Source organism: Anoplopoma fimbria, chromosome 20 (genome assembly GCF_027596085.1).
Source record: "Anoplopoma fimbria isolate UVic2021 breed Golden Eagle Sablefish chromosome 20, Afim_UVic_2022, whole genome shotgun sequence".
Taxonomy (NCBI): domain Eukaryota; kingdom Metazoa; phylum Chordata; class Actinopteri; order Perciformes; family Anoplopomatidae; genus Anoplopoma; species Anoplopoma fimbria.
Window position 1 is genome coordinate 9,277,596 of NC_072468.1, and position 14,306 is coordinate 9,291,901.

A 14,306-nucleotide genomic window follows, 5' to 3' on the forward strand; every position below is an offset into this window, starting at 1 on the left:
AGCGTGTAAAACTTCAAAATAAAGGTGGCTAGGAACTGACTTCAAAAATACATGTGATTTTACGGTCAAAGCCATTGGCAATTCCACATTTATTCAATAAGTCAGTCAGTCTGTCATAATACATAAATAAAAATGAATAATTTACAAAATGATTAAATATTAAATAAAATGAATGATCTTTTTTTTTTTTTTTTTTTTTTTTTACTTCCACCCCCAAGCTGTATTTCTGTGAAAAAGTCAAATTTAACAAATTCAGATTTGTTTGCTGGAATGATCACTCAAACTCATGAAAGGGTTAAATCAAATATCTATGTTATTTTAGAGAAACTATAAAAATATCGGGTCTTTAAATTCGTCTTTTACAGATGTGTAAAAAAAGTTGTTTCCCTTCTGTGACAATTCAAAATAATAAAAAAGGCCTACAGACCCAATAGAAGTGTGCCAGTCAAAAGCCAGTTCTTGTTTCTCACATGGTGTTATGTGGTCTCTTTAGAGGGTATGGCTTTGATGACGATGTCTTTCATGTAGCGATGAAGCAGCAACGTCTGGTCACAGATGAGCGCCAATCACGTGTCTCTTCTGCCACTGCTTGGTAAACTGCTTGGTAAAAAAAGAAAAAAAGTTAATTACCCACGAGTTCTGTGGTGTTGATTACTTACAGGCTCTCCAGAGGACACCCCTACCCCACACTGCAACAGTTCTCTGTGTTATAGCAGCTCTGTTCAAACAGACGTCAATAAGAATAATTACAGACAGTTCATCGGGGCAAATGTACAGTCTGGTTGTGTGTCTGCTCAACAGAGGTGATTGCGTTATGAATTTCCAGCTGTGATGTGCATTTTTTTATGGAGCAATATGATAAATAGAAAATGCACACACGCTCTGCTCCTCTAACCTTACCCTATAGGGAGGGGAGAAGCAAGCAGCAACGTAACAGTCCTGATCTCAATGGCATATTCTGTTGGGACTTGGCCTACATAGAGTGCTAGCGGTGCCTCTTCTTAAAAAAAGGGGGAACTAACAGACGGCGCAGTGCGGACGGCATATTAACCACACAGAGTATAAACATGAGCACAGAAGGCACCAGTTGGCCTACTCTGTAGGAGAAGTAGAGCCTGTGCTCATGGAGCCAATTAGCGAATAGACTCACAGATCTGCAGACACTGTCAGCTGAGCTGATAGATGTGGGCTGCACAACTTTGTGTCTACTTACTACAAACTTTACACAGCGCAGGGAGATGAAGGGAGGGAGAAGCTGTCGTCTGTTCCTGTGAATGAAACTGTGCTGCATCAGGCTGCCTGTATGACTTTAAGGTGGCCCCTTTACACTTATCTTATCAAATGTCCTGTGTCCGGATACAATCCAGATTTAATACACTTTCCTTTACAAAAATCTGATTAAATCCACCTAGGTTTTTCTGGGATATATGCAAATCAATTTAGCCCTACTCTAGTCCACAGGGTGGAGTGTTGGATGGTGTTTGGTGACTGCCAAGAATGCTAAAGGAAGAATAAAGTGGTAACTAAACTCCTTAGCAGTTTTAACTGCTTTTGCACTTCATCTAGGCTGCTACAGAATTAAAACAATGTAGCTAGGTAGCAATAACTAGCCATATACTAACATTATCAATAGGGACATGTCAGTGGCTTGTTCCACAAATTGCTTACTGAAGATGTTACAGTTGGGAGGGGAATGCAGGATGATGTTCGAGAGAGACAGATGCTTTTACACCTTTGCCACATCTGGCTTGAGTGCATCTCAAATAACCTTCTTGTTTTAGTCCGATCCTTTGATTCTGTGTGTAGTCAGATAGCTATCAGATCAGCTCCGAGATGCATGAAGTGGCTAAGTGTTCAGTGATTCCTGTAGGATCTTAATATCAACAAACTGCCATATTATATTATATCATATACAACTTCCTTGCCGTGTGTATAGCAGTTCCTGATCCAGTCCTCAAGCACCTGCTCTCCTGCAAGTTACCCCTCCATCTCTTCTCCCACAACCCTGATCCGTCTACATCACCGGCATGCTTCTTTAGCAGTAGAAGCAGATGTACCTGAACAGTGTCGGCATCAAGTGTGAGCTTTTCAGTAGATCTGATGTGAAGGAGTGAAAATACAGAGCAAAATCTTCGCAGGACGGGGCGTACTTGAGGAGAGAAGCGAGAGTGCCACTTAGCAGCACCACGGGAGACTTTATTCCAACACAAGACGAAGAGCTGTTTGACTTTGACTGAAACACATGGATTTACACAGATTTGATTCTATATTCTTTTCAAAGCAGAGCAAAAAATCTTCTGTTGCAGTATATTGCGTTTATGGGAAATGCATTTGTAATTAAAACTGAAAAGTCAGCTGAGCCCATAGCATTCTGACAAACTTAGGGTGGCCATGTCAGCACTGATGGTCTGAAGCAGCCTTCTTGTATCTCAGAGTGGCAGTCAGATGCTCACTGCCCTCAAAGCTACCGAGAGCAGCCTGGCCCCAATCTTGCGATAAAACACACCTTAAGGTTATTTACCATTTCCCCTCCTTCCACCCTCCGTCCTGGGAAACGCTGTGTCGACAACTCATCGCCCACCTGCCCTCCCTGATTCCACGAACCTGTCAGTCAGCTGTCACCACAGCAATCACAAACAGAACTTACTCCAGTGATGCATGTTCAGTGAGAGCTCGTCCCACGGGAGGGTCGAGACGAGGGGGGGAAACGAAGGAGGGGGAAGCGATAGGAGAAACACAGTGACAGATGTGAAATGTGTTTAGGGAGAGGGGTGAAGAGACAGAGGCAGGAGGAAAGACTTTTAACAACACCCAGACACAGTCAGTCACAGTCACTTATCAAACCAGGTCACTGAAAAACAGCCACGTCATCGTGGTGCAGAACCAGGAAAAAAAAAGTCTTTGATCCGTTTTGTAATGCACAGAAATGATGCGGGGAAGAGAAATCTCTCTATCTCTCTATTCCTCCCTCTATTTCTCTATCGCTCTCTCTCCCTCCTCTGCATTTGATTTGATGCCTGAAAATCCACCCTGTGGATGAAAAAAAAAATACATAAACCATGTAATTTGTTCAGTTTAAGGATCATAAGACCTCCGGCTGAATGAGATTAGGTGAGCCCTCCTGCACTGTCTGCAATTGGTGATAGATGTCAGCTAGTAATCAACCAAGCAGTGTAATCCTTTTCTTAGGCAGAGGACCGGTGCTGCTCGACCGCCAGCCAATCGGAGCGATCACATGACGCCGGTGTTAAACCCCAAAGTCAGCTTGCTTTCAGGCAACCCAGAAGCCTTTGCAGCCCGGCTCATAAACTGTGCCATCTATCCACATTCATCAGAGAGTGGCAGGGCACTGCGGGTGCAGCAGAAACAAAGCGGGTCATGCTGATGCTACGATATCGTTTGGATTTCTAGGAGTTGCAGCTAAACTGTCGGGTTGCTGCAGGACTTCTTTCCCGCTTTGATTGTACCAGGTAACGGGGGAATTGGATGTGTTTCTTTTACTCCGAGGAGCGTCCCACATACACAGCGGCCGACTTAGTTAGTCTCGGGTGGGGAGTGTGACGCTGCATCCGTGAATGGACGGTTAGAGGTATTTTTCCCTGCCCTCGTCTCTTCTTCTCTGATTGCTCTCGGGATGAGAGGCGCGCATTCAGCTTGTTTTTCCTTCCGCTCTTGCCTACTTTCTAGTTATCTTATTTCAATAGAGAACATTCCAGGATGTATTGTTGTCATTAGCGGGCCAGATTCCCTCCAAGACGAGAGCTCTGCAACACGCCGCCACTCATTTGTTCTCATTTGACTTCTCTCCATTATCCGCAAAGTAGAGGTGGCACAATCCCCGCAGGGGCAGCGTTGCATTTTCACCTTGATTGCTTTTGGCTTTCTTATTTAACATGTTTCTTCAGCAGCGGCGGAGCAGATAGAGCTGGTGTCACAAGGCTGAGTCCGAGGATCGCAGCCACAAGACTACGTTTACTGCTGCCGTCTGCACATCATCCGTAGCCTCCTTCGAAATAAAACATGGACATTTTTTTTTAGTGCTCTAGGAGAGAGGATTTGGAAAACAACAAGAGTCTGACTGTAGGCTGTAAACCTGCACCGGTGCTATGTAGTTGGAAGTGGACTGAACTGCTTTTGGAAAGGCTTAGTTGTGTTTTTGCGTGGAGCAGCCAGGCAGAGATTTGTACTGATTCAACGTTTACTTTCAGTAAGGCTGATTATTTGTCACAACGTAGTTGATACGAACCTATGAACATTTTAAATGTATAACTAGTGTAGTTATGTATGTTGCGTTTCCTTTGGATAATTCTAATAGCCGACTGACACACCCTGTCTGTAAAGTCTTGCAAAACAGAATGTAAGGCAGCTTTGCATGTAGAGCAGGTTGTGCATTTGCTGTAACATCGTGAAAGCATTTTATTTATATATAGATATATTTATTTATTTATTTATTTTGTCAGTGCGTGTCAAGGTGCCTGCACATGCAGCTCAGAGCATGAAACCGGCAACATCTGTGAAGGGTTCATCACTTCTCGTTGTCTTTCAATCGTATCTTCGTGGCAAACGGGTGTGAAGATGAAAGTCTAATTCACCAGCACTGCAATTCTTCAAGAAAAGGCGACATTTTCTGTCACCCTCGCTATGTATCTCTCTTTTCATTTGTTGCATATAAAACCTCATTGAATCCAATCTTTGTCATCACAGAAGCTGTGAGAGGAGGGTGGCGAGGAAAGAAAGGCCAACAGAACGAGATAAGGAGGCAAAATGAATCACATTTTTTGGCTCCAACAATAAATTATGCTCGGTCACGATACTTTGCATTAAAAGTGTCTGCTCTGGTGTTTAAATCTGTAAACTGACCAATGACAAGCATTTGTTTTAAACATGTCCCATGATTAGCTGCTCCCCAAATATGGAGGAATTACAGCATTTTAATTTAAAGTCATATTTAGTTGTTATTTCAAATCAATACATTTTGTGTGTTAAAACGTTCTTCTTCTTCTTCTTCTTTTTGAATTAACCAACGCTGGGTGAATAATGCCAAAAATAATCATGATCTCAGTATCGAGCAAATTCTTAATCATTTTAGCCAGTCCAATGTTTTGCATCAGGAAGATGGCATAGAGATCATGGACTGTGTTTGTGTTAAAGAGATGTTTGCTAAGGACTGTTTAGTTTAAAGGCTTAAGTGCATCACACTACACAGTAAAGTGATCACTAGCCTGTGCGTCGCAGACCTTCTGTGTTAATGTATGCACGATAACCTTCCTCCTTTTTATCGTAAACCCACATCAAATGTTAACGATTTGCAACCACAGGGGCTTCCTGCTTGATCTGGAGCCTTTCATCATAGCTGAGGCGGCGCAACGCACAAACAAACACACACACACACACACACACACACACACAGAGTGAGAGAATGACACAGTTAGACAATCTGGTCTATTTGCAGCTGGGGAGCTGGCTGTGGATGTTTCCGATCGGCGCCCGTCAGTAGGTCATGGCAGGAAACGGATCTGATGAGGCGGAGCAGAACAACCTCACCGCTTACAGACCCACTTCTCATCACACCACACAGTTTATTGGGAAACTCCACCGATTGTTTTTTGTGCCGCGTTGTAGGAGAAAAAATAACAGCATGTAGAGGTTTTATCGTGGCGAGCATGTCGGGTCACTTCTAATCTTTTAGGGTCGCACTTTTTAATCTTTCGGGGCCATAGTGTAATCCCATGATTTTTGTGAGCCATGGATTTGATACATTACGCTGCTTTTGATAAGGAGAGTGTACTTTAAAAAGATGATTATAATACTGGAATTTAGAAGAGCTGGCTGCTCTGAAAGCACAAACAGAAACCATGTTTACACGGCATCTTAGAGACGTCTGTGTCTTTTCTATTTCACAGCGAGTATGAAGGTTTACCCGTCCGTACCATAGAGATGCTTTCTTTTGCTTTTGGTGTCAACCCATGATACTTTTTCTTACAATTATTTTAAAAAATGTTCAGTGATAAGACCCCAAAGAACGTCAATGCTGTCAGTGTCATAGGTGCATGGGTTGTTTAGTTGTCCTATGTTAGATATAACAGTCCCCCAGTAATGCAGTGAGGCCAGTGTCACCCTCCCTGAGTCGAATCTTATTGTCATCACCGTCCTTGTCGCCAACTGAACGAGGCCTCCTGCTTCATACGCTGTCACAGCAGAGGATTTCTATAGTTAGCTTCGGACAGGACAACAGCAGTTAACGAGGGCCGCTGTTATTCCCTAAGCAGGAACGTCCAGAACAGCACAGCAGCATTCGCCTGTACTCCCACACCCTCCCTATTGTCGGCCTGTTAGGATGATTCACTGCTCGTCGATTTCCTGCACAACGCGCTGCGGCTCAGTGCCACGTCCGTGGTGACATCACACCCGCACATCTTGCTATATCAGGGATCGTGATGGAGGGAGCACGTCACTGTGCGGCTCAGTCGTTGCAGCAGCAGCAGCAGCAGCAGCAGCAGCAGCATCACGATCCCATGGTGTCCCATCCTGCCACTTCACGCTTGAGCCTTCACAAGCTTGGCTGAATGCACCATGCACACCAGCTGCACCTTTAGCTATAAGTTCACTGTTAACTGGCATCTTCCCCGCTTTTCTTTTTCACGCTTCTTCTAATTCACATGCATTGTGGATGATCCTTCCCTTTCCCTTTTTCACAGTTTGTCTCCCTCCCCCCTCTCTCTATCTCCGTCTGTGTCACTGAGGATGGAATGCAAATCTAAGATCAGCAGAGTGTGTTATGGCAGAGCTGTGGAGAGCTCAGAGGTATCTGCAGAGAGGCTATTACAGTAGCAGTGGCAGCTGGAGAAATGGGGGAATAATGCACAGTAGAAAATTTAGTGCTGCGCCACTGCTCCGTTGTGCTTACTGAAGGCTGGTTTAGGGCCCGACAGTGCTATAGCATCACGATGAAAGATGCCAATGAATTGGAGTTGGGTTGCTAGCTTCATTGCTAGCTGCCACAGACATTGCTATGTTTGGACAGGAAGGACACACAAGGCTAAATGGGAGCAGGGAAATGTGATACTTGCGTCAAGATGAGTTAGAGCTCGTCAAAGGAGCGGTTTGTGCGTGTTCTATGCGCATTTGTGTGTGTGTGTGTGTGTGTGTTTAGGGTGTAGGATTTCAAGACAGCATCCCAGAGGAGACGTTAGCCCGAAGCCCAGAGGACAAAGTGAGGCATTTCTAAGGCAAACAGTGCAGCACACAGAAAACACACATTCAGCTACAAATGCAGAGGCATGCAGTGGACACATGCGCACACACAACACACACCTCCATCATCATCAAGAAAAATATGTTTCTCATGCTCATCACACACTCACTCACCCTCCCATCCCCTACTCCACATTATCTCCCATCCAAGTCACGGCAGCCGTCCCCCACATCATTTCTGCTGCTGCTTCACTTTGGATTTGTGAATGAAGCGCTGCTCAGTTCGTGTCCTGGAGCAGGTCATGAATAATGCAGCTACCGTCATTTTTTTTTTTTTTTTTTTTTTGGAGCCTCATCTGAATCACCAGTGAGGCTGTGTCCGTGTGCTCAGGTGATGGGAGGCATTTGTTTTGATCTAAAAGCAGAGAGGAGAGGTCACTTGTGTGAGCTCGCTGCATCACAAAGACTCCAAATGGCCTTTATTGTAAATAAGGATGTGTTCATTAAAGTGAGCATTAGTCATTAGTCTTGTTTTTGTTGTTCTGGAGCCCTTCCGCTGCTTTTTTGGCGCTGTTTGTTTTTTTGTTGCTGTAGTCCATTTGCAAGAAATCACTCATCACGAAACCAGTTTGTGGCCGATACCGTCCATCTTTTATCTGGGATTTGCTGTTGATATGTAGGTGGTGGTGCTTTTTTCTTCAGTTGTTCAGATGTGGTGTCTGTGCTCACATATATTTAGAGTGATGCTCTTCCCGTGTTATTGTTTATTTAGAAAAACATAACCATACCAGGAATTTACAATGGAAAATCTAGATACTTGCGGTAATCGGCAATTCAGTGAATTAGTATTATTTTTTGTTTCAAATGCAGGCAGTTATTAAATTAACATTAAAAGCTTTTGACCACTGAAGGGGAGGAAGTGAAAGTAAAGTCCCAGTAGCAGTCATCAGTTCTTCCCTAATGTTGCCTACACATTCAGAATAAACAGACCAACACTGACCGAAAAGCTCCATTGAGCTGCACAAAGATATTCATTCTCAGTATCAGTAGTACAGTAGGCTTTTCAAATGACAAGGAGTCATTGTTTTTAAATGGACATGATCTGTGTGTCAATTTAACAGTTCAGCACCATTAATGGATTTTCTGGGCTTCTGAGGGGCAGCAAAACAAGCCAAAAACACAACGCTGACATACTATGATTTTATAAAGTTGTTATGGCAAACAGGATAGCTGTCCAATATTCACTCTCCTTTCTCCTTTCACGCTCAGGTTTGGTCCCTACCAACTCCTGACGACAATAAACAATACAAACAAAATGCTATGAACAGAATAATGAGCTAAAAGACACTTAAACACTCTTTAGAGGCAGTTGACAATTCTCATCACAACGTTCAATCCCTTTCCTTGTACACATACTTGTATACAGTCATTTGATCAATTGTTAAAAATAAAAATATCGATTAGTGCAACTTTTCTTTTTAAGTTGATTCAGTCAATCACTGATTATTGCTGTCTGGTATTTGGGGATTTTTCTGTTATTGGTCCGAGGAATTATGTTATTATGTCATATCTACTTTTAAGTTAATCTTTCTTTAATGGAGTAGTGATGCTTGAACAACAGCACATTTTGTTCTACCGCTCTCTAACAGTCCATATTGGTACTATACAGTAGTTCATGAACTATACACTGCGCTCATATATCATCCTGTCTCTCCTGTTCAACGCTGGCTTGTCATATACCAGGGTTTTTAGAAATCCCAACGGTATGATTCTCAAAACCGTCATAAATAAAGGCGCTGCAAATTCTATGATGCAGTATTAATATTTGGTATTTTAGTGCACAGCAACGCCACCAGGTTGGTCTCTCTGGTTTTACAGGCAGCTGAGCTCAGAAAGATGAAGACTGAGTTTTTTCAGGTTCAATCCTCTTCAAACTACAGAAGCAGTTCACACTGGATTTTATTCAACTGCCAGGCTTCCCCAACACCACCCGCGCATAATCTCCACAGTGCAGTGTATGGCCCAGTGAAATGTCAGGAAAGTATGAAAAACACAGATATCGCCAAGCTCAACATAGAAATCAAACACAGGAAACCCCAAACATTTATTTTCAATTTCCCTCTGTCCCCCTGCTTAATAGCCTACGCCACTGTTAGGCCAACATTCTGATTCTGGCTGAAAATGTAATTGAGCTGCTGATAATTCTCCAAAATAAGTTAATAATAATAATAAAGACTGTCTTTGTAGATGACAAAGACAGTCTGCCTACGTGGTTCTATAGGTGTAGACTGACAACTGTGTGCTGCTGCACTTGCTGTGTGTGTGTGTGTGTGTGTGTGTGTGTGTGTGTGTGTGTGTGTGTGTGTGTGTGTGTGTGTGTGTGTGTGTGTGTGTGTGTGTGTGTGTGATTTAAGAGAGAGTGACAGAGAAAGGTGGACGTACTTATTAATGACGTACTCGTAACAAAGCTGTGTTACCCGCTCGCCTGAACCAGTGATCTTTTCTAGTAGGCTAATCTTACTGGAGATGGAAGATGGGTCGGTCAGCCCATCCATCACTACGCAGCCACCACTGAAATCTAATTCTACAAATAGTATAATAGTACTAAAGTTAGTGTAGCCTGACCTTTATATGCAACTGTGCAGAAATACTGGCTTTGAACACAATGAATAGACATGCAAAAAAAATTAAACTTCACAGCATCGAATGTTGAATCAAAATGCCGTCGTCAACGTAATGAATGGAGCTTCTAACTATTCAGTACAGCCCTATTTCATCGTATAGTCTTGAGCATATTTCAGCACCATGGACAGAGAACGAAGGTCTAGTTATCATATAATGTGAATCATTTGTTTAAACTTCGAAGAATGCATTGAATTACATATTAATTTCTAGTAGATTAGAGGAATAAGTACTCACATCTTGTACTGCAGTTAAAGTACTAATTTATTTACAAATCCTTCTACAAAACTAAAAAGAAAAAAAGCCTAGATTTCATTTCCAGTTAGGACGCACTTTCCAACTGATCCTTTTAAAATAGTTTATGAAGCTTAAAAAGAAGAACATTTTTCTCAACACATAAAGGAACACTTCATCCTACAGTTTATTACAAACATTCAAGGAGGTGGAGGTACGTGGCTTTCGCGGGACAGGAAGGGGATGGAAAACTGATATTAAAAAATATATATATATTTTTCTCTGAGATATAGTGACTGAAATGGAAATACACAAGTAAAGCAAAGGTAGTAGCCTACCTCAAATGTGTACTTATATATCCTACAGTATTGGAGTAAATGTATGTAAATGTAAAATTTGTATGATGATCAATTTAGTCATTTTCTGGATTTTATATATTGGTTATCGTGGTACCCAAATGTATGCAGGAAATCACAATGTTGAATTCTGCTTCATTGTGTCGACCCCCGCTTCTCCAACCAAAGTTACACCCTTGTATGTAGTACTGTAGATTTATTATACTCTGGCTTACCCAGATGGTCTGTTATACAATAGGCGGGGACCAAACCTCCTCCTTGGTTCAGTGAATTAGCCAATCACACTTGAGGAGCCCTTGCCTTGGCCACTGAGCAAGTCTGGCAGCAGTGATTTATGAAGCCCTTTGTAATGTATGGAAAGTTGTCACGTACAAAATTAAAGGAATGCTTCACAGAGCTTTTTCCTCACCCAAATGTCATTATTATTTTTGGAGGAAAAGTGGGAGAAATGTAGGAGAAAAGTGGCTTTGATTCTCAACAAAAGAATGAATGCATTAATGCACAGTTAGCGCTTTAGACAGTCGGACAATGATATAAAAATGATTGATAGCTAATTTTTTTTTTAAATATGGAACTCCTGACTGTGAAGTTAAAGTCACATAATGCCCAACATAATGGCTCGTTTCGAGATTTCTCATGAAACAAAAAGGTATGAAGTGTGAGTTTAATGAAAAAAAGGTGCCGAGATGAATAAATGTGCGCCTTCCTCTGAGGTTCATAAATCCAGACAGAACTCAGACACGTTGTTATTGTCTCTCTACATGTCCATTGTACTGTGTACACAGACACAATCTGTGAAACTCTTAATCATTTATCAATGCACTACTTCCAGTATGCTGTCTGGCTCCTCATCTCTCTGCCTTTGCACACACACGCACACACACACACACACACACACACACACACACACACACACACACACACACACACACACACACACACACACACACACACACACACACACATACTCCCACTATTAATTTAGTAATACAAACAGGTCATATCCAGGCAGGCTGTGTTGTTAATCTTGTGTCATCCTGTTGTTTATAATGCATTGCAAATGATGATGATTTAAGCACCTATATCCACAAAGTAATCAGATGCTATCAAAATGAAAATGAGAGATTGCCTATGGCACTAAAAGAGTCAAATATTGGATACAACGATGTCTGTGTGAAGACTGCAACCTTCTAAATCAAATTAGGTATTTAAACAGGACTTTCATTGCATGTGTGTATGTTCTTAGAATGCAAAGACCTGTTTGTCTGCTTGTATTTGGAGAATGCGGGTCGCAAAGCCAACTGAGTTACATGTCATACCCCTTTACATATTTCCTGTAATATCTAAAGGTAACGTGCCGATTGCACGCAAAGTAAAAGGAGAGCATTATTCAGCCATGTTATAGAGCATGTAGAGTCTGTTGCAGTGAGAACGGGGAGTGGTGCTGCATCCTGCTGCTTATTCCCATTTCTCTCGCTCTGTGCAAGTGTTTGTGTATGTGTGTGATAGAGACAGAGCAGGCTTTCATCAGGTTTTGACAGGGACGGAGGCCGACATAGTGCAGGGCAAAGTAAAGTGAAGCAATAGACTGCAGACTTGACTGTTACCTCAAATTTCCACCGCTAATATGCACACACACAAACCGCAATTCTTTTAAACAGGTGATTAATCGAACTATGATACTGGTACTGTGTATTATAACCACTAAATTCCACTCTTTTCTCCCGTGTCTTTGATCTACAGGAAACGAAGTCCATCTGCATCCAGGGATCCAAACCAAAAATACGACCAAAGGGAGGGGGGCGACCACTCACAGTATGCCCCGACGGACGGCGGCATGCCCAGATCACCGTCTGACTATGGGGATGGGGACCATCGGCGGGCTCCGCGGGGCCCACACATGTACCCAGACGCGGATGCGGCGCGGATGGGCTACCGGGACCGGCGGGGCCCCGGGCGCTGGCACTCCCAGGAATACCCGCTGGACCAGGAGCTAGATGGGCCGCCCAGCGAGTACGACCTGCAGCGGCAGCGCCAGGAGGAGTTCCAGACACGTTACCGCAGCGACCCCAACCTGGCACGCTACCCTGTGAAGCCGCAGCCCTACGAGGAGCAGATGAGGATGCACGCCGAGGTGGGCCGCCTGAGGCACGAGCGCCGCCATAGTGACGTCTCACTAGCCTACACGGAGCAGGACGACCCGGGCCCTGTCCGGCTGTCCCGACAGCATCTCACCGAGCGCCGGCCGCCTATGGTGGGACAACGCTCTTACTCCGTCGACCGCTCCTCACCAGGGCCCATGGGTCCCGGCCTCGGAGGCCACAGGACCTCCAACCACAGCCCCCCGACGCCGCACCGGAGCCCCGTGCTGGGTGACCGATCCGGGGACCTGCGGAGGGGCGACATGGGTAGCGGGGATCCCATGAGGAGGCAGCAGCACCACTTAGACCCCAGTTCGGCCGTCCGCAAGACCAAGAGGGAGAAGATGGAGAGCATGTTGAGGAATGACTCACTCAGCTCGGACCAATCGGAGTCTGTGCGCCCGCCACCCCCGAAGCCCCACAAAACCAAAAAGGGAGGAAAGATGCGGCAGGTGTCGCTGAGCAGCTCGGAGGAGGAGCTGGCCACCACTCCAGATTACACCAGCTGTGAGGACGTGGAGATAGAGAGTGAGTCAGTCAGTGAGAAAGGTAGGGGCCATACACAGCACTGCTTCTTTCTCTGTTTAGAGATAGCTTTATTTACTTTATACTACAGAAATGCACATTTCTCTGATGCTTTTTCATGAAATTATAAAGCCATCCTTTTCTAGTATCATACTGACATAATGTTATTAAGAAAGAAAGATTTCACTTCATTATCATTTAATTATTGTTGCTTTCTCATGTTGATTCTTGCAGCTGTTGACTCAGATATAACCTTCAGATTCCCCAGTCTACAGTCTCTACACGTGCTTTGTGTGTTTGTATGTCTATATGTGTATTTGTATGTGTAGGGCTCAGTATTTTCGAGAATATATATATATATTTTTTTTTTTAAAAGAACAGCTATTAAAAACTTAAATGATAGCAACATTTTTATGAAAACACAACTTTAACACTTTCTAGATTCGCAATCAAATGTCTTTTTTCTTTCCTAAGAGTGACTCTGGTGCAATCAGTCGCTCATTTTTATTTTCTCTACCTTTTCTCTTCAACTTCTACTTTCTTTACTACTACTAAACTGCGGTGATCAGTTCATTATTTGGGCATAAAAAACAGCTTCACGTGTGTGACGAAATTGGTTTAAATCTCTGCTTCTCGAAAACACTGAGCCTTACATATATGCAAAGCAGTGTTGCGTTTTACGTGTGTTATCTATGAATCTACTCTTAACAGCTCCCGTGCCTGTGAGAAGGAGGCTCGTGCACACTGAGCCAGCCGGATCAGCTTCAGTGTGGATGGGTGCTTTATATGTGTGTGGCTGTGATGTGAAAGGAATGTAAAGCTGCTGTTTCTGCTGGCATCTTATGGCACATTTGGCCATCTCCTACCACAGCTGTGGCACTTGATCCATCCTTTCTAACGCACGTTACGTGTTGCGTAACTGACAGACACAGGGACGCAGGGAGAGGGATGGGGTGTGGGGGTGTCTAGTGAAACAGGGTGAGCTGGGTTAATTGCAATGTGTTTTAGAGCTTTATATCATCAGTGCTGCATATGAATGAATGGATGTTATTAGAATAAAGGTGCACCTCCTCTGTAAACCTTGACTTCCATACTGTTGTGCTTGCACGCTTATGATGTCATTCATGGTACCGTGCCCCGTCACAAAGTGGCAGTAGGATTACGGTTTAGTCCA

General features: G+C 43.6%; 1 protein-coding gene across 18 annotated transcripts in view; it reads left to right on the top strand.

Moving 5' to 3' along the window:
- rims2a (regulating synaptic membrane exocytosis 2a) overlaps nt 1–14,306 on the top strand; it is a 134,368-nt gene that overhangs the window by 53,027 nt on the left and 67,035 nt on the right. For all 18 annotated transcript variants that reach the window (XM_054621415.1, XM_054621419.1, XM_054621413.1 and 15 more), the window contains one exon: nt 12,210–13,156. In XM_054621415.1, the coding sequence (XP_054477390.1) occupies nt 12,210–13,156 (947 nt within the window). The remainder of the gene's footprint in view (nt 1–12,209; nt 13,157–14,306) is intronic.